The following is a 23,488-nucleotide window of genomic DNA, read 5'->3' as shown; positions in this document are numbered from 1 at the left end:
GGCACGGTGCTACACAGCCAAGGCCATTCTGAGCCACATGCATGTTTCCCACAAGCCCAGACCTAGGGGAAGACGTCAGCCCACTCCCAGTGTACTTGCTGGCAGAGTGCAGCCTCTCCCTGCCTCACCTGGAGGCTGCAGCTGAGCTCTGGGCCCATGCAGGGCCTTGTGGCTGCGTGCCACATGGTGACTGTGGTTATTCAGAGCCAAGAGATGGGCACAGGATGGGACACGAAGCTGCAGGATGGTCTTCCCAAATGGAATGGATGAGTTCAGACACATTTTCAGTGAGGAAATGTCATCCTTTTCGTATCTCCTTCTATTTTCCTCCTCTCCCTGTAGAAGCGAGATGGCCCCAGAAGCCTCAGCCAGGAGATGGTTCCCTCTGCCTACCAAGTCTGAGATTGGCACTGACCAGGACTGGAATTGTAGTAATACGCATTCATATATGTATGCATATCCTTCAGAATGCACACATATATGCGAGAGGCTGCTCTGAAAGTAGTGCCTCCTGTTTTATTATGTCAGCCCACAACATCAGAGGCTCGTGTCGGTGTTACTGCCTTAGAGGCTGAACCTTCCTGCTGATATTCTGTTACATGTTATTGCTCTGTGGCAGCAGAGGAGCAGTCTGACAAATGGCATCTGACATGGAAGTGTGTATGAAACAGAGGCGTGCTACTGAATTCCTCCATGCAGGAAACATGGCACCTCATGACATTCAGTGATGTCTGCTGAATGTTTATGGGGAGCAAACAGTGGATGTCAGATGTGGGCGGTGTATTTCAGCAGTGGCAACAGCAACAATGGGTCACCGCTGCTGGTCTATCACAGAATGACAGAATGACCCGGGTTGGAAGGGACCTCAAGGATCATGTAGTTCCAACCCCCCTGCCTGGCAGGGCCACCAAACATACACATTTACTAGATCAGGTTGCGCCAGGGCCCGTCCAAACTGGTCTTGAACACTCCAAGGACGGGGCATCTACAACTTCCTGGGCAAGCCCTGTTCCAGGGCCTAACCACTCTCCTAGTGAAGAACTTCTCTCTAACATCCAACCTAAAAATCTACATAGTATATAAGCTCCTCTTCATTGCCAGTGAAAGTGCCGAGCTAATAGTGGTGACTGTGCAAAATATACAGTTTTGTAGCTGATAATTTGCTATATCAAAAAAGCGTAACCGCGTTCTTGGTATAAGTTAGATTTTAGCGGAAATAAATAGGAGGCATGACTTTTGGAGCACCCTCCGCACACATCCCATTGCCGCCCGCTCTCTGCCAGGCCGGATTCGACCCGCGGCTCAGCTCCGCGCCCCGCCCCGCTCCGCCGTCTCGTGACCGACGCTGCGGCGAGATCAGCTGACCCGCTGGTCAGCGTGACAAGGCGGAGGTGTGTGCGGGCGGCGCGGGATGGAGCAGTGACGGGTGAGCGCCGCGCGGGCGGAGGGAACGAGGCCGCGGCCGGGCCCAGTTTGGGAATGGCCGCAATCCTACCCCGGGACCCGGAGCTGCGGCCGGGCCTAGCGAGGACGGCAGAGCAGGCCGGGCCCGTGGCTGCGCGGCCGGCCCTGCCGCCGGTTGTGCTTGCGGCTCCCGAAGGATCGCGGCTCGGAGCTTCCCCTGCCGCCGCGGCCTGTGCAGCGCCTTCACTTCCCTCTTTAGTTGTCGTTCTTGAGAAGGGCAGGGCTGAATTTTGACATTGCTCCGTGTGTTCGTCGTTGAGGTGATTGCGTTCGGCCTTGTTTCTTTCTGTTGGAGTATTCTGCACAAGCCTCTTTTCTTTGGAAATCTATTCCGTACAGAAACTAAGCAGGATCAGTTACAAGTAGAAATGCAAGAACATTAAAAATACCACATTTATTTACTGGAGGAGAGTGGTTGGGCCTGGAACAGGCTGCCAGGGAGGTTGTGGATGCCCCGTCCTGTGGAGGTGTTCAAGACCAGGTTGGACGGGGCCCTGGGCAACCTGATCTAGTAAATGTGTATGTTTGGTGGCCCTGCCAGGCAGGGGGTTGGAACTCCATGATCCTTGAGGTCCCTTCCAATCCGGGTCATTCTGGGATTCTGTGATTTCCAGCTGATGGCAGCTGCTGAAGTAGCTGGGGCTCAAAACGGCTGCTCTGGAAGAAAACTTAAGGGGAAAGGGGCACTTCAAGAGTATTTTGGAGATGAGCTGTGCTTATTTGACAGGCAGAGCATTGTGGCAGTGTGGTTTTGTTACCTGAACCTATTTACAGTAGCATATAGGAGGCTTTATTACTCTCAGTCTCCTGCTGTAGACATGGTGAAGGCATCGAGGATTTCACAGTGTTGTGAGTCTGAATTGAGAGAAGTGTGTTCTCATGGGTTTGTGGTATTATGGCCTTACAAGCGAGGGCTGCATTTTTTGTGTTAGGCAAGGCTGAGTCAGATCAGCGTTACTGGTCTTGCAAGGTGAAGCTATTCTATTGTCATTAACTTTTAAGGTACCAATAGTCCCATTGATCAGTATTGCTCCTTGACAGGTAGTTTTATCCATATTCAGCAGAATTAGGACTATGGTTCCTACCTGCTTAGAATCACAGTTTGTGGGTGTAGTACTGAATTAACAGTGTGGAGAAGACTTGAACATTTGATTCAACGTGTTGGTGCTGTGGCATTGAGTGTTTTAAGCTGATATGTCTGTGTGGTGAGCAGTTCCATTTAGAAACGCGCTTATCTGTTTATAAATGTTTCTGCTTTTTTATGAGCGTGCCTCAGGAATAATAGGAACAGCAAAAATAGCTGACAGTAATGAGGTGAGGCTGTACTCTGACAGCTTGTGCTCAGTGGGGTGTCACAGCGGTGCTACTTATACAGGTACAGGTTGGAAGCCAAAGTTCTCATCAGCTCTCACTGCTGTTTCTCAGTTCTGTACTTGCTGGATTCATGGCTTTTCCCTGGGATTGTTGTTCCAAAGCATGAAAGCAGACAAGCTCTTGTTTTTTAAGCAAGGAAAAAGATTTGCCAAAGTCTGTCAGGTGTTTTGAACTTCGTTTTTGTTTGTAGAAAACTTGAAATTGGAATAATTAATCTTTGAAAACTCTTTAAAAGGCTGAAAAACTAGTTTTAAAATCATTCTTTATAGTGGATCCGTTAACATCACTTCCCAGAATAAAAATGATCAAGATTTTTGATGGTGAAGTGTTTTTCTTTTCCAGCCTGTGAAGCGGTGAACGAGACAAAGTCATGGTCAACATGTAACAGTTTCCTTAGATGATATGAGTGGTGGAAACTTTAAACATTTTCCTGAAGGTCTATTTATTTTTTAGTGGAAAGCTTGAGAGCGTGTTGTTCCATCTGTTTTGCTGAACAGGAGCCCTGGGCTTCTGTGTTACAGCTCTTCTATGAACACTACTGCTGCTGTAATGCTGCTACTGCCACCTGAACTCGTTCCTCTTATTCATGCAACATTTGTTCCAGAGCCTCTTCAAGTCCTGGTGTAGCCAATTCCCAACAAAAACCAATCTTAATTCACATATAAGCTGCAGCAATGTCTCCTCGTGGGGTGAAGTTGACTGTAAACTTGGTGATGTTCACTAAGTTTGGCATGTGTTAGGGAAGATAACGCATCTAAGTGATCAAAATAAGAGAAAATCTTGTCCCATTCCAAAACGTTGGTTGTAGATCTTCCGTGGGAGCCCATTAGTACATGTAGTGTTTCCCTAAACCAGCTCTGTAAGATGATTTGTGTTTAGTACATGTAATCACTTGAATATTTGCATTACTGTGATCTCATTGAAGGTCTGTGATGAGGGCAGGGGTACCGAGGGTAAGGGAGCTCTCCTTTATGTTGAAATGCAGTCATTGTCAACCATGTAGACAATCTGACATTGTCTACATGGTTGGGAAATATGTTCATAGATTCACAGAATGGTTTGGGTCGGAAGGGACCTTTAAGATCACCTAGTTCCAACCTCCTGCTACAGGCAGAGACACCTCCTATTAGACCAGGTTGCTCACAGCCTCATCCAGCCTGGCCTTGAATGTCTCTCAGGAGGAGACATTCACAACCTCACTGGACTGCCTGTTTCAGTGTCTCGTGACCCTCACAGTAAAGAATTTCTTCCTAGTATCTAGTCTTAATCTACCTTCTCCAGTTTAAAACCATTTCCCCTCATCCTTTTGCTACATGCCCTTGTAAAAAGTCCCTCCCCAGCTTTCCTGTAGGCCCCCTTCAGGTACAGGAAGGTCTCCTTGGAGCCTTCTCTTCTCCAGGCTGAGGCTCCAGGCTGAGGAGCCCCAACTCACTGAGCTACTGGGTCTATGTTCAGTTAGATTCCATATGATCTTTTGTAGGAGTTGCAGATGTTAACGTTGCAAATTCAGTTTTTCACGTGTTGGTTGGGCAGTTTAAGACTGCAACTGTGCAAATGTATAAGACAGTAGAAACAATCCTGTATGACAGGAAAAGAATATGGAACCAGGTGAGTAACGTCATTAGAATCTCATCTGGTGGCTGGGGCTGCACTACAGCAACGTGGAACAAGATGTTTTTCTCCCAGCAGAGCTTTGAATCAGGAACTAATGGCAGATATTCTTTCTCCCCCAACCCTCTCTTTTTTCCTGCTAGCATCTTGCCTCTGTCTTCAGAAGCAGAAAGCATCACAGCGGAGACACAAAGATGACCGAGTTCTGGCTGATTTCTGCTCCTGGGGAAAAAACCTGTCAACAGACATGGGAGAAATTACATGCAGCAACTACAAAAAACAACAATCTCTCTACTAATTCCAAGTTCAATATTCCAGACCTGAAGGTAGGTCAGCTCCCTGTCACGTACAGGAAGCACGTTTGTTCTGTAGTGGGTTGGGTTGGGTTGGGTTTTTTTTTCCCCTAAATCAGTGGGTGATGGATTCTTGGAACCTCTTTAGAAGAATAAACAGCTGATGTCTCTGGAGTATGTGTGGGTCCAAAGAATTAACTTAGACAATTGATTATCTTTTTAACTAAGGTGGAAATTCTTCATGCTGTAAATTTGAAATGCTCAGCAAGCTGAGTTGTCCTTATTGGCTGAGATGTGATGAAATTGGTCGATTTAAAATAGGGGGGATGATCAAACAGCTGCTGCCTTTATGTTCCAAAGTAGCATTCTTCAGGTAGAGTAGTGATCATCTCCAGCTGAGTGTTCCAGTGTGACCTGCCAATGTCTTACAGAAAAGAGGAAGAACAATGTTTCAGCTGTTTCTATGAGAAGGAAAGAGGATTGTTCCTCTAAAAGCAGGTTTCTCTTGGTTAGCTACTATTACCAGGGATGAGAAAGGTAGGAAGACAGCCTGATAAAGAAAAGGTCTGCCTGACACCTGCGTGCTTCTTGAACAAAAAGAATGGTAAGCTCAGTTCAACTACTTAGAACTGAAAGATTTGTAAAAATGAAGGGGAAAGATGCCACTCCTATCTGTATGTATATGAAACAGTTCAAGTGATGTCATGCTGCATCCTGTCTCCACAAGTGAATGAACCCAGAGCACCCAGTGCTTTACTGCCTCTTTTAAGAGGATCTTCACTTGCCAGGTTAACATTCACTTTTAGACCATCCTGAGTTATTTCAGAATATGTATTAGTAGAAGTATAATGAGGGCCTTAAGCACATGTCAGTCTCTTCCCCAGAATGCCTTGGAGGTGAGTCAGGGTGATATTCAACTTACAAGAAGCCAGAAGTATTTAGAAGAGTTAATACTAAAAGCTTATGTGGCCATTACGGTTATTAACAGTTGTTTTCATTTCTCCTCTTACATTTCCTATGAACTAAAATTATTCAGCTTCTGCCCCTTTTAAGAATGTACTTTATGAGCAATGGGACGTAATCTGGCTTCTGTGTATCTCGTAAAACTATTTTAGGAGTGACAATCTTTAGTGAAAGCTTGTTATTGGAAACAGTCTCTACTGAACAACAGCCACGTTACTCAGGGATTCATTTATCCCATGTCCTGTAAGTAATCAAAACACTGGCTTCCTTATTCTTGCCTGTAGCTCCAAAGAAGGTGAGTCTGGGAAAGATCTTATGATGTTGCTTAAGTAGTTGTTCCCTTTTCTGCTTCAAACCTGAAGATAACAGGAATTGTGCCAGCTAAAGTGCAGTAAATGGTAAAAGATAAAACCTTTTAAAAGGTTAAAAAAAAAAAAAAAGGTTAAAAGTGCAGCTAATTCATAACATAAAAGTTAGTTTAATATGTTTTGCATGGCTAGAATGATGAAACTGTGTGCCAGGCTAGAGTGAGTTAGATATAGTGCAGCTGAATTTTAGGGATATCTTAGGTGAATGAAGGAAAGTGTGACTTTCTTAGATGAACCAGGCTGAATTATTGGAGTGCTGTATTTTATGTAGTTCTGCAAAGCTGCCTGTTCAGGAGATTTAGCTTTTATTGTTATCTGGTTTTATCTTTTTAGGCTGACGTATGAGTGCTGACGCATTTTGATCTTTCCTTCTAGGTTGGCACACTGGATGTTTTGGTTGGTCTGTCAGATGAGCTGGCTAAGCTGGATGCGTTTGTGGAGAGGTAACATTTTATTGTTACTAATGTGCAAAGCAGTAGAGCAGTTATGTTGACAGTTTACCAATCCATAATGATGCATGGATTGTTTCATCTTTTTGGTTTTCATGGTGTTGATCAAAATGGCAAAGTTTTACAATTTATTCATAGCTTTATCTTTCATCTTCCAGTGTTGTAAAGAAGGTGGCCCAGTATATGGCTGATGTTTTGGAAGACAGTAAAGATAAAGTTCAGGAAAATCTTCTGGCTAATGGAGGTAAAGTGTTCACAGTAACTTATGCATTGTAAAAAGAGAAGGAGGGAAGGCGGTGATCCAGGAACACGCTTATTGCTGCTTTTCTTTGATGGTCTGAAAGCCTAGTTTCAGCACAGAAGTAAGTTTTCCTATGAGTCATTTGCCATGAAAGAAATGATAGGATCCAAAATGACAAATAATTATAGGTTTGCATATGAAATATTCACATTCTGAGGCCTTTTGATTCTTTGGGGTTGTCATCACTAGTTTCTGAAGGAACATAAAGGTTGCTGATCATTGTAAACAGTATTGTCTGTCTTAAAGTCCTTCTTTATCACTTTAGTTGACTTGGTCACCTATATAACAAGGTTCCAGTGGGATATGGCCAAATATCCGATAAAGCAATCACTGAAGAATATCTCAGAAATTATTGCAAAGGTAAGATCATTAAACAAATAAAGGTTAATAAAGTCTTATAAGTTATTTTATGCACAATGTTCAGAGCTTGTTTCTATTTTGCCAGCTTTGTTTAACTTTGAAAATAGTAGTAAGCCTGTAATAGCATTTAGTGTTGTAGTAACCAAAGAGGTAATTTGGGATGGGGGCAGGAACTGGAGACTGCACTCACTGAAGGCTACATGCAGTCTTTGCTGGTTTTATTTCCTAGGACCATGAATTTAACAAATAGTTAGACAGCAAGTGAAATAATTTGCTAAGTATTGTTGTACGAGCTTTACATTTGTCTGATGTTAGCAAACCTTGTGAGTTAACATTGAAATCCCAGTATTTATTTACCTTTTGGAAGCTATGGTGCCCAGTTGCGAAGGGAATACAAAGCCTTCAATGTAAAGAAAACTCATCTCATTGTTGTGGTTGTTTTCCTTCTCTCTCTTCATGCTGCTAAAGCATTCACAGTGTTTGCAGATTTCGTTTCATTTGTACCTGTTGTGAGCATGAAGAAGAAGATCTTGAGTACCAAGTTACTGCATTAGAATGGTGATGGAGTTCTCTGTGAGCTATTCTTGCTTTAAATATCTTCTGAGCTTTTCCAGTTTCTTTTCTGTGTTTTGTAATCTTCAAACAGCTCTGGAGATATTTGCATCAATAAGATATGTAGACAAGAGAGAAAGGTGCAGCAGCTGCTCAGGATACCTTTGAGAGATTCTTTGGTGTTGGATATGTGGATACAAGCATTGGGAGGGGTTGCATGTTAGTTAGATGAACACTCCCTCAACACAACATCCAGTTGTTCCTTGAATACCCCCAGGGTCGGTGACTGCTTGCGACAAAGCTGGGCTCCAGAACCTGGACTTTAAATATGACTTTTGTTTTCTTCACCATCTAATTTAAGCACCTCACTAAGCTATTATGCTGTACAGTGAACACAGAGAATGCTGAAGTTGAGGCTGAAATCAGCACTGTTAGGTTGCTGTTTCTCTGAATGGTTTTGTGTACCTTTCACCTTGATAACTGTTATAGCAGCACCACGAGTCTGCCTCTCTTATTCTGCAGTGATGTTCTAAGAATTGCTGAATAAACAAGGGAAGACTTAAGGAGGGAAGATTAGGGGGATGTTCTTTACTGAGAGACTGGTGAAGTGCTGGCACAGGCTGCCTAGAGAGGCTGTGGATGCCCCCTGTCCCTGGAGGTGTTCAAGGCCGGGTTGGATGGGGCCCTGGGTAGCTCAGTCTAGTATTAAATGGGGAGGTTGGTGGCCCTGCCTGAGTGGGAGGGAGGTTGGAGCTTCATGAACCTTGAGGTTCCTTCCAAGCCAGGCCATTCTGTGATTCTGTGAACAAGACGAAGTTTGAAATGTCACTCTCACCATTGTTAGGCACAAGTATATTTTCAAGAGTCCCTTTGATACTGAGGTGTGTAGTTCTGCTTTTTCTGATACTTCAGTAGGAAGCAAAGCTGCTTCTTGTTTACAGTAAATGCTAGTCAGTGTGAGATTTCTTTTTTAAAAGGCTACTGACTTTACAACCGAGCGGTTAAAGGGTTGACAACTGGAAAATAATGAATGGAGCTGCTTCGTAAAGAAGTTTGGTATCAGCTGTTCTGGGTTTGTCATTAAGCACTATGTGTTTCAACAGCTCTTGAAAGTTTTGGTTGTTGAAAAGTGGAAAGGGGAGGCTGCCAGTCTGGGAAGGTATCCAAATGCACCTGCTGCACAGTATGCGATGCTTCTTTCCTAATGCTGGCTTCTTGCTGTAAACATGCTAGTGCTGTTACTTGTGGCACAAGAATGTTGTCATGAAGATATGTGCCTTGTGATGGCTGCCAGAATGTTCCTCATGCTTCATTAAAAGTGACATCAGTCAAAGAATCTAAATAACTGTAAAGGCTGAGATGTTTAAAGAGCAAACTCTTATTTCAGAGTATTTTGTCTTAAAGCATTGCTGTGTATCTGTAAAAGTGTGAGCTGTTCACCTGTTATCGAATGAAACTGCCAGGATGTTGATGCTTCTTCCCGGTACAGACAAGTGAACCTGTGTTACCATAAACAAGGTTGCTATATAACAAAGTGTCGCACTTTCAAGAGATTTATTCTGTAGAAATAGTTTGAGTCCCCAAGCTGAAGTGCTGTTTGTAGTATGCTGAAGTGCTGGATGCAGGCAGATGTTTTCTCAACAGTCTGGGTGCAAATAAAAGGAGAGGCTCTTAGCTTTGTGTTCAGATACATGCCCCTGGCACTTTTCATATGCTTGCTCCAATGTACTGCGGAGGAGGGAGTGGAGGAGGGAGTAGGCAGTGGTACAATGCCAAAGCAGAACTGATCCAAGTTCTTACAGTTATCCAACTGTTCACTAAGTGAACTTGAAATATTTTATTGCGTAGGGTTTCTGCTGATTGAAGTATGACTTGGATGCTTACGAACTGCTTACTGCTTAATTTGTTTTGTTCTTCAGCTTGCTGCCAAATTACCCAACTGGGCCACTAATACTTGCTTAGGCAAATGTTTAGAGTAAACTGTGTTTGTCTGAAATAGTGCTCATCTGTCTACCCTGCAGCTGGACCTGGGCAGAGTATATAAGCTCTTATTAAATGTAGAAATTATCTGTAGAACGGACTTTCCTGTATGTCTGTAAGCCAATGCGAATATATAAAATTGCAGCATAGAAGTTCATGAAGGGAGGTGATGATAAAATGTTTTGTCTATTCCTTTGAAAATACAGAAAGTGGGAAACAAATGACTGGGGAAAAATATGGTAACACTTAGGAATGTAAATAATAATGGCTGTTGGGAATCAAGTATGTGAAACATTTTGGTGCTCTGTCTTTCAGAATGAGCAAGGCTGTCCTTCTCAATGAGAAGTAAAAGAAAAAACATGCATTAAGCAAATATAGTCTCTTAAGTTGTAGGTGATGTGAAGCAATAACGCTTTGTGTTACTTACTGCTTGCTTTCCTACTTATAAGACTGTACTTTCATTCATGTTACTTAATGGGAGAAAAGTGTAAGAATAGAGGAAGCAGCAGAAGGAAATAAATGCTTGGCATTCACCAGTAAACTTGTGTTAGCATGTGAGGGTGATCTTAATTCTCTGTCTGCTGAGCTAGAAGGTGGTAGCACAGTAAGCAGGTGCAGTAATGATCAGCTGGGTACAGTAGTGTGTCCATTTGACATCACTAATCCAGAAGAGTACATGTAATTCTTACTGCTGGCTCATTTTCTTTTATAGGAGTTATAACCTAAAATATCCTGAGTTTCAAGAGAAGCCTTTAAGTCCTAGAGAAACAAGCATTTTATCTTGTGTGTTTTTCATCAAGCCCTTTCTGGCAGATAAAGGATCGATGTTTTGAAATTAAGAAATAATTTTTTTAATGAATCGGTTCCTCAGTCACTTTTTTTTTTACTTAATCTTTAAGGGAGTAAACCAGATTGACAATGATCTTAAAGCAAGGGCCTCGGCATACAATAATCTAAAAGGGAACCTTCAGAATTTGGAGAGAAAGAATGCGTAAGTCCCATCTGTTGTTTGTTGCTGCTGTGTGAATAGGTTGTGGCTGTAAGCTTAATGTGCTTTGGAGGTGTTTATCAATCTTGAATGCCAATGGATGTCGTAGAATAATATTTATTACCAGCTGACTTGATGGTAACAGCTCACTTGTGATTGGTAAGTGCTTGTGAAGTATGCAACAGCATATAATATAAAGTGCTAACGTCTTTGAGAGGGGTTTGCTGTTGAAGTGGTGCGTTACGCTGCTATTTTGATGTCTAGCTAAACAAGGAGAACTTTGTCCTTACTCCATACTGTAGGCATCTCAACGTTTCTTCCATCAAAATTAACAAGCAGAGGGACAGGTGTTGTATAAATGCAAGTAAGAATGAAATAAAAAGAACCCCACGCTGTCCTGTCAGGTACATGTAATTATTCAAATACGTTCAAGATACAATACTTCTGTCTAAGTATGGTGGGTTAATTTAACTTAGCACTGCCATTACTATTAATGATTGTTTTATGAGTGAGCTATAAATGCCTTCTTGAGCCACAGCAATTTGTCAGCTAAGCCTCATATATCTGTAGGTTCTTATTCCTTTGTGAATAAGGCAATATGCCACTGCTTTAAATTTTCATTGTGGTTCTGAGTGTAGGTCTGCAGTCGCTTAGTTGTAACTCTGAAGTCCCAAATAACAAATTTCATAGGGAATTAATGGCTCTTGTGGTCTTAAATCCCTCTTTAAAAGAGAACTTGGCTTCGTAAGTCTGTGAGGTGCTGGGAATATAGAAATGCCACGCAGTGGTGGAGCTACTGAGAAGAAAAGAAAAACAGTGGAAACTTCTAGTGACTTTACACAGTGAGCTGTAATGTTCAGATAGGAACTTTTGGTTCGTTCTGCTAATAATGAATGTTTATGTGAAATATATTTGAAAAATGCATATACTATCAGGCACTAGAAACTATTGTGAATACCAGCTCAGATTTCAAACATGCATTTATTGTAGCTGTCTTTATTTCTCGACAGGGGAAGCTTGCTAACCAGAAGTCTTGCTGATATTGTAAAGAAAGAGGACTTTGTACTTGATTCAGAATATTTGGTCACGTTATTAGTGATTGTACCAAAGTAAGTTTGTTTAACAGAAGAAAATAATGAATTTTAATCAAGCAGTAGATCCCACAGTTCTATAACACTGTAAGAGAGGATGCCTGAAATTGCTTTGTATCTTCCTGGATCTACTTATGAAAACATTTGGATGCCTATAGCAAATGAGCCCATGTGCATAGATTCCATTGTTCATAAGAATACTGGGTTCTCATGATTTTATTTTGAGGAACTGCAGATTATACTTCTGCTTCTTACCTGACGTTAGTTTTGACTGTTCATGCTGTGGAAGATATCCTTATGAAAATAATAATTACAGAGTAAAAACATGAGTTCTCGTCTGTGAGATGATTTGGTGATTGAATTATCCAGATTAGCTCTATGCTGGCTTTCACCACTTAATTAACCAAGTAAACCCTTTGCAACTTTACTCTGTGCTCTTTCAGGTTGGTAGGATGTTGCTTTTGTACTTAGTAGATAAACAGGATTGTGTTGGTACTTATGTCATGTCTAAGGTTTTCTGGGAGCAGGTTGTTCTTCATCCAAAATGACAGTAGATCTTAAAGTGAGAACTGTTGTTGTGTATTTCTGACAGCCTACTGACAGCCTACAGCTGGGTTGGAAGATGTAATGATTAAATGCTTCTGATTTGTTTTGAAAAACTTTTTCTATTTGGATTTTCTTTTCAATAATAGAAATAACCATAACCTGTGTATTTTCTAGGGTAAACTATAATGACTGGGTTAAGCAATATGAAACGTTAGCAGAGATGGTTGTACCACGTTCCAGCAAGTAAGTTGTCAGTGTGAAATCCCGTGTGGTTACCTTATATGTGGTGATTTTATCTGTAGTGACTTCGGTGAAGAACCAGAGATATGGACTTTGGTCTTGTGTGCATGCAGTAAGTCACTTCTTGTGTGCTAGCGAGGGTCCCCATTACCAGACTGTTGTGTAATAGAGAAAACTGACACCAGGAATGGGTTAATGTTGTTAAGCAACTTTCACAACCTTATTACCATATCAAAAATGCAAAAGTGTAGCAGAAAGCATTGCTGTGTTAATTTGAACTGGCAGAGTGGGGTTTTGATCAGGCAGATCTGATGTTACCATCTCTGTGCCTGTTACAAAATCAGAACTTGCTCAGACAAACTTCATGTTTGAGTTGGATCAATTTCAGCTTAGTAGGAGATCTGTTGATGATTCTGAATTGATTACTGGGAAGCCATCACCTAGACATGTATTGAGAAGAGGTTAAACCATTGTATAACGCTTGTATTGAAGACAGTGCAGCACTGAAGAACAGTTTCCTCAAGCTTTTTTCCCAAAGTGAACTCTCAAAATAAGCATTATTATATTGACCTGGACAGACTGGCAAGTTGATAGAATCCTTAGAGTTGGAAGGGACCTTTAAAGATCATCTGCAATGAACAGAGACACCTACAGTTAGGTCATGTTGCTCAGAGCCTGGTCCAGCCTGGTCTTGAAAGTTTCCACATCTCTGGGTGGCCTATTCTAGTGCCTTGCCATCCTCACTATAAAAAGCTTTCTCCTTATTTCCAACCTAAATCTCCCCTCTTTAAGCTTGAAGCCATTTCCCCTTGTCCTGTTGCCACAGACCCTGATGGTGATGGTCCTACCACCCAGCCCCCTTCTTTCCTGTAGTTCCCCTTTAGATACTGAAGGGCTGCTATCAGGTCAGCTGGGAGGGTTGTAGGGTACCTGCTTTAGCAGGGGCATTGGACTCAATGATCTCTTGAGGTCCCTTCCAACTCCTGTTATTCTGTGGAAGTATAAAATAGTAAATGTAGGCATCTTCTTTAAATAACTCTTGTTAACACCAGCAGTCTTTATTCCCTTTTTCTTTAGAACATGTGTTTAAGAATTCTATAGTCCAAACTTTACAGTATTAAGTAAAATCTAGTTCCTTTCTGAATAAAATAATGTTAATTTGAACAAATCCCTATGCACATATAAAGTGTTTCTGCATGGTAAAGTGTCACCCTTTACAAAGAGAGTAATTAATAGCAGTTGCTAGAGGTTTTGCTACTTTCTGTAGTGAGCATTTAATTTGGGAGCTCATCCCGTGAGACTATTTTCAATTATGTTCCTGTCTAAGTAGCAATAAAGTACAACTTAAACCATTGTATTTCAGATCTTCAGTGACTTGAACCTTAATCCTTACTTTATTTTTCTGTGTAGTGTGCTCTTTGAGGATCAGGACAGTTACCTTTGTAATGTCACCTTGTTCAGGAAGGCAGTGGACGACTTCAAGCATAAAGCCAGAGAATACAAGTGAGTCTTATTTTTTGTGTGTGCTCTTGTGCTTTGAAACATCTCTAGATGGCCACTTCTGATTTCATTCACTTTCCAAATGCAGATTTCTGGTCCGTGACTTCCAGTATAATGAAGAAGAGATGAAAGCTGATAAAGAAGAAATGAATAGACTGTCAACTGACAAGAAGAAACAGTTTGTAAGTCTGTGCAAGCTAGTCATTACAGCAACCTAAGATGTCTAAGACTTGTTATTGCTATGTAGCAGTTTCATGAGCTTCTGATTCTGAGAGAGCATTACAAGGATGGCACATCACAGTCAGCCTGCCACCCAGTTAATCTTTTCAGGGATAACTGAGTTGCTCTTAACTGTGCTGAGCCAAATGTTGGTATTGCAGCTAAAACTATATGAAATCTGAAAATGGGCAAATGCATGAATGAAATAATCAGATATTATGAAAATGGTCCTTTATATAGTTAGGCCATGACGAATGGGATGATGTATTGCAGAGACAACAAGTCTTGTTAGATTTATCTTTGCTTTGTACAAAATCACCCTTGAGCCATTATATCAATAGCAAACTACCTTTAGTTCATCTGCCATGCTACAAATATTGAGTGTCTGCTTAAATGTGCTTAGTAGTCTGAATCTTGTTCTGAAGATTTTCTTTTCTCTTTTACAGGGGCCTCTGGTACGATGGCTGAAAGTTAATTTCAGTGAAGCTTTCATTGCATGGATTCATGTGAAAGCACTCCGAGTTTTTGTTGAATCTGTTCTAAGGTAATGAGACAGGCCTGAACAGAAAATTGTATGAAGAAAAGCACATCTAGCTTGGCTTCACTTGCCTGAGTTTTGTTAATGCCACTCTTCCACAAAGGAGGAAACACTCAAGTAGGACAGCAAGAACAACTGTTGGCATAGCTCTTGTTGCCAGGTGTGGAACATTTGAGGTAGATAACTTCATCTCGTTCCTTCGGTGCTTCAGGGGACAACTCCCCTGTCCACTGTAGTAAGGCATTTCTGCTATGCTTTTTAGCTTGCTTAATTGAGCTGCTTGTAAAAAGAACTTATTGTATTTTTGTTTAAGTGAGAAATGTGTATAGTTCAGACGAAAAAGTTTTGAGGCTTTGAGTAGCAATGCAGTTTGACATCTTAAAATGTGTGCTAGTACGCAGCAGTTCTTGTTCAGTACTTTAAGATTTCTCTTTGTTTTTCTTCATAACCATCCAGAAGCATAGCTAATGAGTTGACATAGCTGTAGGAGTTCAAACAGACCTGTTTCTTTAGGTTTTTTCTTTTTTTTTTTTTTTTTTTGGAGCAGAAAGAGCTTAGTAAGAAAACCAAAAGGTATTTTTAGGTTAGATTTGGTCAGAGTTGTTATCAAGGACACCTCAAAATAAAATAAGTTTCATAGAAGAAAAGTTATTTCATCACTTTCATAGTTGTTGCTTAACTTCTTCAGGTATGGTTTGCCGGTGAACTTCCAAGCGATGCTGCTTCAGCCTAATAAGAAAACAATGAAGAAACTGAGGGAGGTTTTGTATGACTTATATAAACATCTTGACAGCAGTGCGGCAGCCATCATTGATGTAAGTGTTTTTGTAATTGCTACTCTTAGGTTTCTTGTGATTAAGCAAAGGAAAAATAAAGGTTTTCTATCTTCTTTAAAAGCTACATCTCTTTTTTTTCATGCTACAAAAACCTGTCTCCATATAAAAGTGCAGTTTCTATCTGACATTTTCACGAAGCAGATAGAATGTAAAGTTACATCTGCTGTGTTGGAAGAGCTGTCTGGTGTAAAAGTCCTATTTCACTCCTTACTGCGTTCTTTCCTGCTACCAATGGAAGGAAGTCTTGCAGACTGGATACGTATTCACATTCCCGAAAAACTGGATGAGAATTTTGATCTGAAATTAGACTTAGAAACTTGAATGCATTTCCTATCTTGTTTTTGACCCTTAAAGCAATATTTAAATTATCCGTTGTCTAAGGTAATATTGGCCTTAAAATACTGAAATGATCTTCTCTTTAGTTGAGTTCATGTCATTGTTCTTCTCTGCTAAATTGTGCAGATGGAGTCATCTGTTCCACTTTCATGTCTTATATTCATGTTTAAAACTGGTTTGTTGGGAGGCTTTATAGTACTACAGTAAATTTATATTGAGAAGCAATGCTTTTCATAGTTAAAAATAGAGCAGAAATTATCACATAGTGGGTTCAGTTGTTACTTAAAAAGAAAATCTTTTAGTTATATTTCTTGTAATGTTTTTTCCAAAGTATTTTGAGGCCCTTTGGTGGAGAAGGGAACATGAGATGGTTGAAGTGAGTTGCTAAGCTTCATGTAGCTTCTTGGGTCAGTACCCCATAACATTATTTGCGTAAGCGGGCTGAGTTTAGTAGTAGGAGAACATAATTGGAGACCTTTACCTTCCTTTTAGCAGTAGTGTGTTTACGAATGAAATGGATGTGAATTATTGATGGAAAGCTACTTAGATTCTGGAAGATGCACTCGGTTCATTTTTTGACAAGTATATTTCAAAGCGGTTACTTTTTGTTTGTTACTTAATTTTCCATTTCCAAGTGAATGTTTAAGCCTGAAGTCTTGACTGTCCAATTGCCTTCTCAAACATCTGAACGCTTAAAACAATTTCTCAATAGGAGTCCGAGTTGTAAGAGTCTAACCAGCTTCAAAACTTTATTTGCAGGCAACTATGGATATTCCAGGCTTAAACCTCAGTCAGCAGGAGTATTACCCATACGTCTACTACAAGATCGATTGCAATTTACTGGAGTTCAAGTAAAAATTCCCTAACGTGACAATCCTGTGTTGGTGTAAACAAACAGAAGTGAGGTTAAAGTGCAGTAATACCTTTAACACTCTACTAATCATATGCTTGCTTCTTATGTTAGGTGAATTTTAACTGCAGTGGTCCATCTATAGACATTTTCTTTTTAAAGGAAAGTGTAGGTAACCTGCTTTAAATAAACGTCTGTAAATGTATATTGAGAGAATTGAAGTATTTATAAACAGAGTGATTTATTTAAGGGAAAGCTCATTCCTCTTTCGTATGTGATCTGTGTTAATTCCATTCCCCGTTGTTTATTAAAACAAAATTGTTTACAGAAGAATAGTGTAAATGTTTATGGCCATTTTGTTCATTTGATTTAGTAGATACACGTGTTGAACATTGTTGTACTGTGATGTAAAGTATGTAAGATTGGTATGAAATTGTGCTGAATGTTGTAAAATTACAATCAAAGCACTGTAAGCACACAGGAAAAATAAACATACCTGTGCAGATGTGTCACTTTGTTGTACAACATTTAATTGCAGTTGGCTGTGTCTAAACTTGAAACGATGTGTTACAGCTTAAATTCAGTGCTGCATCCTGCCTGCAGAGGTACAGAAATGCCATTGACTTCAATACAGATATTGTTAAGAGCTGTAGGTATTTATTTTACTTTGGGTGGAAATACGCAGGTGTGGTGACTGCTCACCAGACCCGTGTATGAATGTTTGTCTTGTTTATATCTTCATGTCTATTAGGATTTGATATGATTCTTCTGCAAGTGAAGGTAAGGTGGGATGCTAATAACTATTTGATGTGATTTTTATTTTTTTTTAAATAATTCTGCATTCATACACTCATAGAATGGCCTGGGTTGAAAAGGACCACAATGATCATCCGGTTTCAACCCCCTGCTATGTGCACCACCAACCACCAGACCAGGCTGCCCAGAGCCACATCCAGCCTGGCCTTGAATGCCTGCAGGGATGGGGCATCCACAACCTCCTTGTGCAACCTATTCTAGTGTGTCGCCACCCTCTGAGTGAAAAACTTCCTCCTAATATCTAAACTAAACCTCCCCTGTCTCAGTTTACAGCCATTCCCCCTTGTCTTATCACTATCCACCCTCATAAACAGCTGTTCCCTCTCCTGTTTATATGCTCCCTTCAAGTACTGGAAAGCCACAGTGAGGTCTCTCCAAAGCCTTCTAAAGCTAAACAAGCCCAGTTCCCTCAACCTTTCCCCATAGGAGAGCTGCTCCAGCCCTCTCATCATTGTAGTTATTGCATTCTTTGCAATCTCTTGCAGCCTGGGCTTTCTGCCTTTGGTTAGATACCCCTTACTACTTTTTTCTTGTGACATCCTCCCTACCATACAATACATATGACAACTGCCATTTAGTGTATATATAGAGAGGGGTTGCTTTTTTTAGTACCGATTGTCACACCTGTTATAAACATACTACTACTACACATTCTGCTTGCCAAATATATAATAACAACTGCAGTGTTCTTTAAAACTGAGATGGAAAGTGGCTGCAGTGCACTTGCTTTCAGTGATGTGTCCGGGCCGGAGTTATTTGGGGCTGCAGTAGTTGATTCTTGTTGGCGAGGAGGGGAAGAATATTAAAAGCTAATGGCCAGCCTTGGAGTAGCAGATGTCTGATACTGTTGAGCTTTCCTAGTGGTGAGGAAAGATAATTCGGGTACAGGAATGGGAGCTGGTCTGTATTGGATTTAACTTACAAGAAAATGCTCCAATAAAAACCAAATAAAAAGGAGATTTTTAATGTATTTCTGTACTTCTTCAAATAGTTGTGGCAAATGGAAGAAGGTTTAAAGTGTGCAAGAATGGAAAGCTTTCATTCCATCTCTGAGAAGCGTGCCAAGCGATTAAAACTAAGGTAAAAAGGAATCTGTGGAAGAAATGAAGAGCGTAGTCTTCTCTGGAATGTGAGTGGTATGGAAATTGGATTTGTACTGTCATAAGTAACAACAGGTGATTCGTGGCCTAATAGGAAGAGCAGGCGGGCGTGGATTTTCACCATTTACATGGCTGGAAATAGTTGAAATCCAAGAAGGAGGGACAGCTGCTGCACAGCAGAAGTATCCAAAATAGCAATGCACCATTTTCATAAGAATCTTGGAACGTTGATGGTCAGCTTTTGGAGACTCACAAACAGGATGTGGTAGTGAAATTGTATTAGAAAACAATACCTTCAGTGAGTTCTGGGGTCACCTGGACTGGAGAGAAGCGGAGAACTGGCAGCATGGTGACATGCTGAATTGCTGGGTTTTTTATGTTAAAATTGGTCTGAATTGTTGTAATTGTTCTTGAGCAGAGGCAGGCGTGAGCGATCCTGCAATGTTCAGGGATTTCCTTCTGGGGCTGCATTTGGCTTAAGGACTATAGCTGCTACACACTAATAAGGTAACGTGGTGCCTGGTATGTGAATTTGATTTGGCTTTGTAGTAGAATTCACACTGCAGAAAGGATGCTTGAATTCTGCCCGTCTTTTATGTCAATAAGGGCAGTTTGTCTTCCACTTAGATTTGATTCTTAAGTTTGAAAGGCCAGCATTTGCCAGCAGCTCGGTATTTGCCTCCACACACATAGTGTATAGTGCACAGTTTATTTTACATATCTTTAACTTACATATCTTCAGGATACAGTATGTGAGATGAGTCATAAGCAAATGCCAACACCCTTCACTTGGTGGGCATGGGGTCTTTGCAGTGCTGCTTTAGTACAGGTGAATCAACTCCTGCTTTCTGTAATGCCACTGGCTGCAAGAGTTATTGCTGGAGTAAATCATGACACCTTCATCTTGCGAAGGTCAGCGTTTGCATTTTGTACAGCCAAGGAAAACAAGTGTAATGTATGAATTCTTGCTAGTGCAGCTTCACTGTGCCAAGGAGCTTTGGATCAGACATAAGGAGTTTTTCATGGAGAGGGTGGCCAAGCACCGGAATGGGCTGCATGGGGAAGTAGTGGAGTCCCCATCCCTGGAGGTATTTAAGAGATTAAAGGGATGTGATTAAGTGATGAGACTTGGTAGGTCAGGTGGATGGTTGGGCCTAGTGACCCTAGTGGGTCTTTTTCAACTGAGGTTCTGTTCTATGAATTTGGTATGATTTTCTTCATTTTCTTGAGCATCATTTGAGCCCATCAGCAAATTATTGCAGCATTATACTTCTCTGAATCTTTTATCTCCAATGAGAAGAGAGTTTGTGGGGAAACAGGGCACAGTTGTTTTGTATGAGGAAAACTACAGGGGAAGCTGAATTAACTGGATGATGAAGAGCTTTGAATAGCAAATGCTGTTGGGCAATACTGTAGCATTCAGGTTAGAGCTTAAAAAAGAAGTATAGGTCTGCTCGCTATTCACTGGCCTGTGCTCGGTTATTCTAAAAGGAAAGTGCTTTTAGCTTTGGTATTATGTAGGCTCTTTGAGGACTTCTGCTGTCCTGCGTGATGTGCCTAAATATGCTCTTAAAATCTTCAGTGCTTTGGCTGAATAAATGAAAGCTGCTTTCTCACCTCTAGAGAGCGCCCTCGAGCTGCTTTTGTGGAGCAGGCTCAATAAAACTCCCAGCTCTTACTGAGTGATTGAGGTTTGAACTTAAACGTTTGACCTTCTAATTATTGCATCCAGATCCAGCTGCGTTTTCCATTGCATGAGTTACCTGCTCTGACACACGGTGCTGCACAACCAGCAGTGGTAGCAGAAGGGAGATGGAAACAAGCCTGGATGCTGGAAGTGTTTGTCAAGGTCATGGTTTCAATGCAAAGCCAGCCCAGGAGCAGCCGTGCCTCTGTTGCTCTCATCCAGGGGAAGCAGGGGAAGGGGAGGCTGCGGTCAGAAAAGGGTTTTCAACTTATCTTTGCCTTAAACATGATGGAGAAAACAACTGCAAAAGCAAATACTGATTTAGAGTACATGGAGCAGCCTCACTCCAGTAGAACCTGTTCTCCACCTGGGGCAGTTCCTTACCAGTCTCCTTCAGCTCTGTCACTCACCTTTCATCGTGTCATTGGCTGCTCTTTCCTGAGTCTCAGCTTTTGTCCTTCTGCTATTTTGACTCTTCTCTCTTACTGCCATTCTTTAATACTCCTTCACTCTACCAGAGGCTGCAGTTCTGAATGCTTTCATGTTGCTTAGCAATATTCCTCCTCCCTTCTCAGCAGCTTGGTTTTCTTAGAAATATTCCATGTTTGCAGCCCTTGCTTGTCCTCAATTCTGATGTCTCCCTAGTCTTTATCCCCATAGCTAAATAACAGTCTAACTTGCCGAGTTCACCCACAATATTACTAAGACTTGGGCTGTACTGTTTTGGAATTGCTTATATTTCACAAGATCCTTGCTGGCTGTGTAGTTGTTAGGCTTGCAGCCTGCTCGTTGCTGCTTGTCGTCGCCAGACAATGATGATGACAGTGATGAGCCTGGGCTGCAGTTTAACACAACAGACTGACTTCAGCAAGATGAAATAGGAATGTTAAAATGCTTCATGAGCATCAAATGGGTGCAGTGTAAATTCTTCACCTAAAAATGTGTAAAAAGTTGTGTCTGTAAGCTCCCTTCAAGTGCTGGAAGGCACAGTAACATCTCCCTGGAGCCTTCCCTTCTCCAGGCTTAACAAGTATTCCTTGGGCTATAGGTGACCTCTGGAGGTGTGAGGAGCTCCAAACCTGCTCGTGTCAATTGTTATTTCTTCTTTTATTTTCTTCAGAGAAATGAAAAAAGAACCTGCCCCTTCAAAATGATGCATCGGCAACTGCAGCATCACAGCCATCTTCCAATGCCGCCCAGTTTGCCTGCTGGGGCATCTGTTCAAGTGCTGAATAGATGGTCATTGCCATCACATCCAACCCTATGATTGCTGCTGTGATGGCCACTATTAGTGCAAATGGCAGTTTCAGGCCCATTACACAGAGTGCATTCAAGGGGGCCCCTAACCTGTGGAAACTGTATAATTAAACTGTTTGGGAGCTCTTAGGCCAACTGATACCAGAATGAATTATGGTATATGCAGCTTCTTGTTTTTCTAATGAGTAATGAAGTTACCACTAGGAAGAAGCTGTTTCTAATAATTCTCTAATTTTCAAATGGAAAAATATATTGGGATAATTACTTAAGTAGAGTCTAAAAATAAATTCTAAATTCATTAAAAACAGCTATAAATTCACTGAATACTTCAGCCGGCCTTATTAAAACACATTGCTTCAAAGAGTGGGAAATTGTTCTTTTGTGGTGAGATGAGAAAAGTGGTTTTAATAACAAAAGTACATTTTGATATGAAAATGCAAGCTCTTCAAACCTTACCTTATAGCTTCTGAAATGAAAAAGATGAATGGGTCAAGCACTGTCCTGTCCCCATTTCAGTTAAAGACAGTCTTGCCACTTATTTCAATCAGGTACCGGTGATGCTCAAAGTGGTGAATCTAACCTATAATTTCCCTGCTGCGCTGCTTTGCTGGGAGATAATAATTCACCTCTTTCAGGCCTTTGTGTCTCTCATTAGCTCTCATTCAGGAACCCCAAGGAGTTTAACAGTGGAAACTGAACAATCATGCAAAATCCACTTCTGCTTAAGATGCCGATGTGGGGATGTCATCCCTCTTGAACTCTTCAATAGCGCAACAAATCTGTGTGTTCAAGACTTGAAAAGAAGATTATTGTAGATTTTACAAACATCTTTACAAGTGGGTCAGAACTGCTCTCTACACTATTAATGGGATCCCCATTGGCTGTAGTAGGGCATAGGCAGTTTGAGGTGTCTGAATCTCCTGCTGAATCCCAAGTATTGTTTCCATACTGCTGTGTCCAACCCGCTGTGGTCCTTCCACTGAGCTCTCCACAAACTCCTGTTTTGCAGTGTTATGCAGGGAAGCTTTAAGATGAAGCATTTGTTGTTGTTGCTGTTGTTGTCGCTTCTGAACTATTCTTGAAGCTATTAAATGTGTTTGGTTCTTTTTTCTCCCTATCCTTACTATGAATCACGCAGGGAAAATGAAACAAAGGTGATGATACCACCTGCTGCGTGTGAACTCAGTCCCACAGTGAGCACATGCGTTGTACGGGTGATAAATCTGCATCCAATGACAGCAGATTTGGGCTCATCACTTTGCCTCAATCATCAGAAACGCAGGCAGTAAACAACAGCCAAACCCAACTACTCTCAGCCTGCCATCTCTCGGGGCCAGCTGAGTCACGCTGCTCACTTTGCACAGATGTGGTACAACAAACCCGCGGTGCACATTGAGGGCTCCCAGCTGCAGGGTCAAACTGCTAATAAATTACCCATGTGCCAAGGTGATTCCCATTGGTAGGCAACATTGCCATGGGAGAATTTCTCCCATGTATTTCAGTAGCGCAGACATTTTCTCATTCAATGCTGAGTAGATATGGATAAATTCTTAAGAGAAGGTGACCTTCAAATCTTTATGTAACACTTATTTTCCATTCATTCATGACAAATTTCACTTGATAGAAGCTGGTGAATGAGTAGATTTACGCCTTACAGGATCGTGTTTGATAACAACACCCACAACATTTCCACAGCTTAACTTCTGCAGCTGGCTCAAAATGGCGCACTGAACTGGAGCTTATCTGCTGGCAATACGTGTAGCCTTAAA

At 41.3% G+C, this 23,488-nt stretch overlaps 1 protein-coding gene across 1 annotated transcript; it reads left to right on the top strand.

The window, feature by feature from the left end:
- The first annotated feature begins 1,351 nt into the window (after positions 1-1,351).
- Positions 1,352-17,371, top strand: ATP6V1C1 (ATPase H+ transporting V1 subunit C1). Its single transcript, XM_015856145.2, has 13 exons — positions 1,352-1,426; positions 4,593-4,775; positions 6,449-6,516; positions 6,681-6,766; positions 7,089-7,183; positions 10,615-10,706; positions 11,714-11,812; positions 12,515-12,583; positions 13,991-14,083; positions 14,169-14,262; positions 14,746-14,843; positions 15,526-15,652; positions 16,769-17,371. The coding sequence occupies exons 2-13, from the start codon at positions 4,644-4,646 to the stop codon at positions 16,862-16,864; spliced, it is 1,149 nt and encodes a 382-aa protein (XP_015711631.1). The 5' UTR covers positions 1,352-1,426; positions 4,593-4,643; the 3' UTR covers positions 16,865-17,371.
- Positions 17,372-23,488: the final 6,117 nt, after the last annotated feature.

Source organism: Coturnix japonica, chromosome 2, assembly GCF_001577835.2.
Source record: "Coturnix japonica isolate 7356 chromosome 2, Coturnix japonica 2.1, whole genome shotgun sequence".
Lineage (NCBI taxonomy): Eukaryota > Metazoa > Chordata > Aves > Galliformes > Phasianidae > Coturnix > Coturnix japonica.
This window is presented reverse-complemented; position numbering and strand designations above follow the sequence as displayed.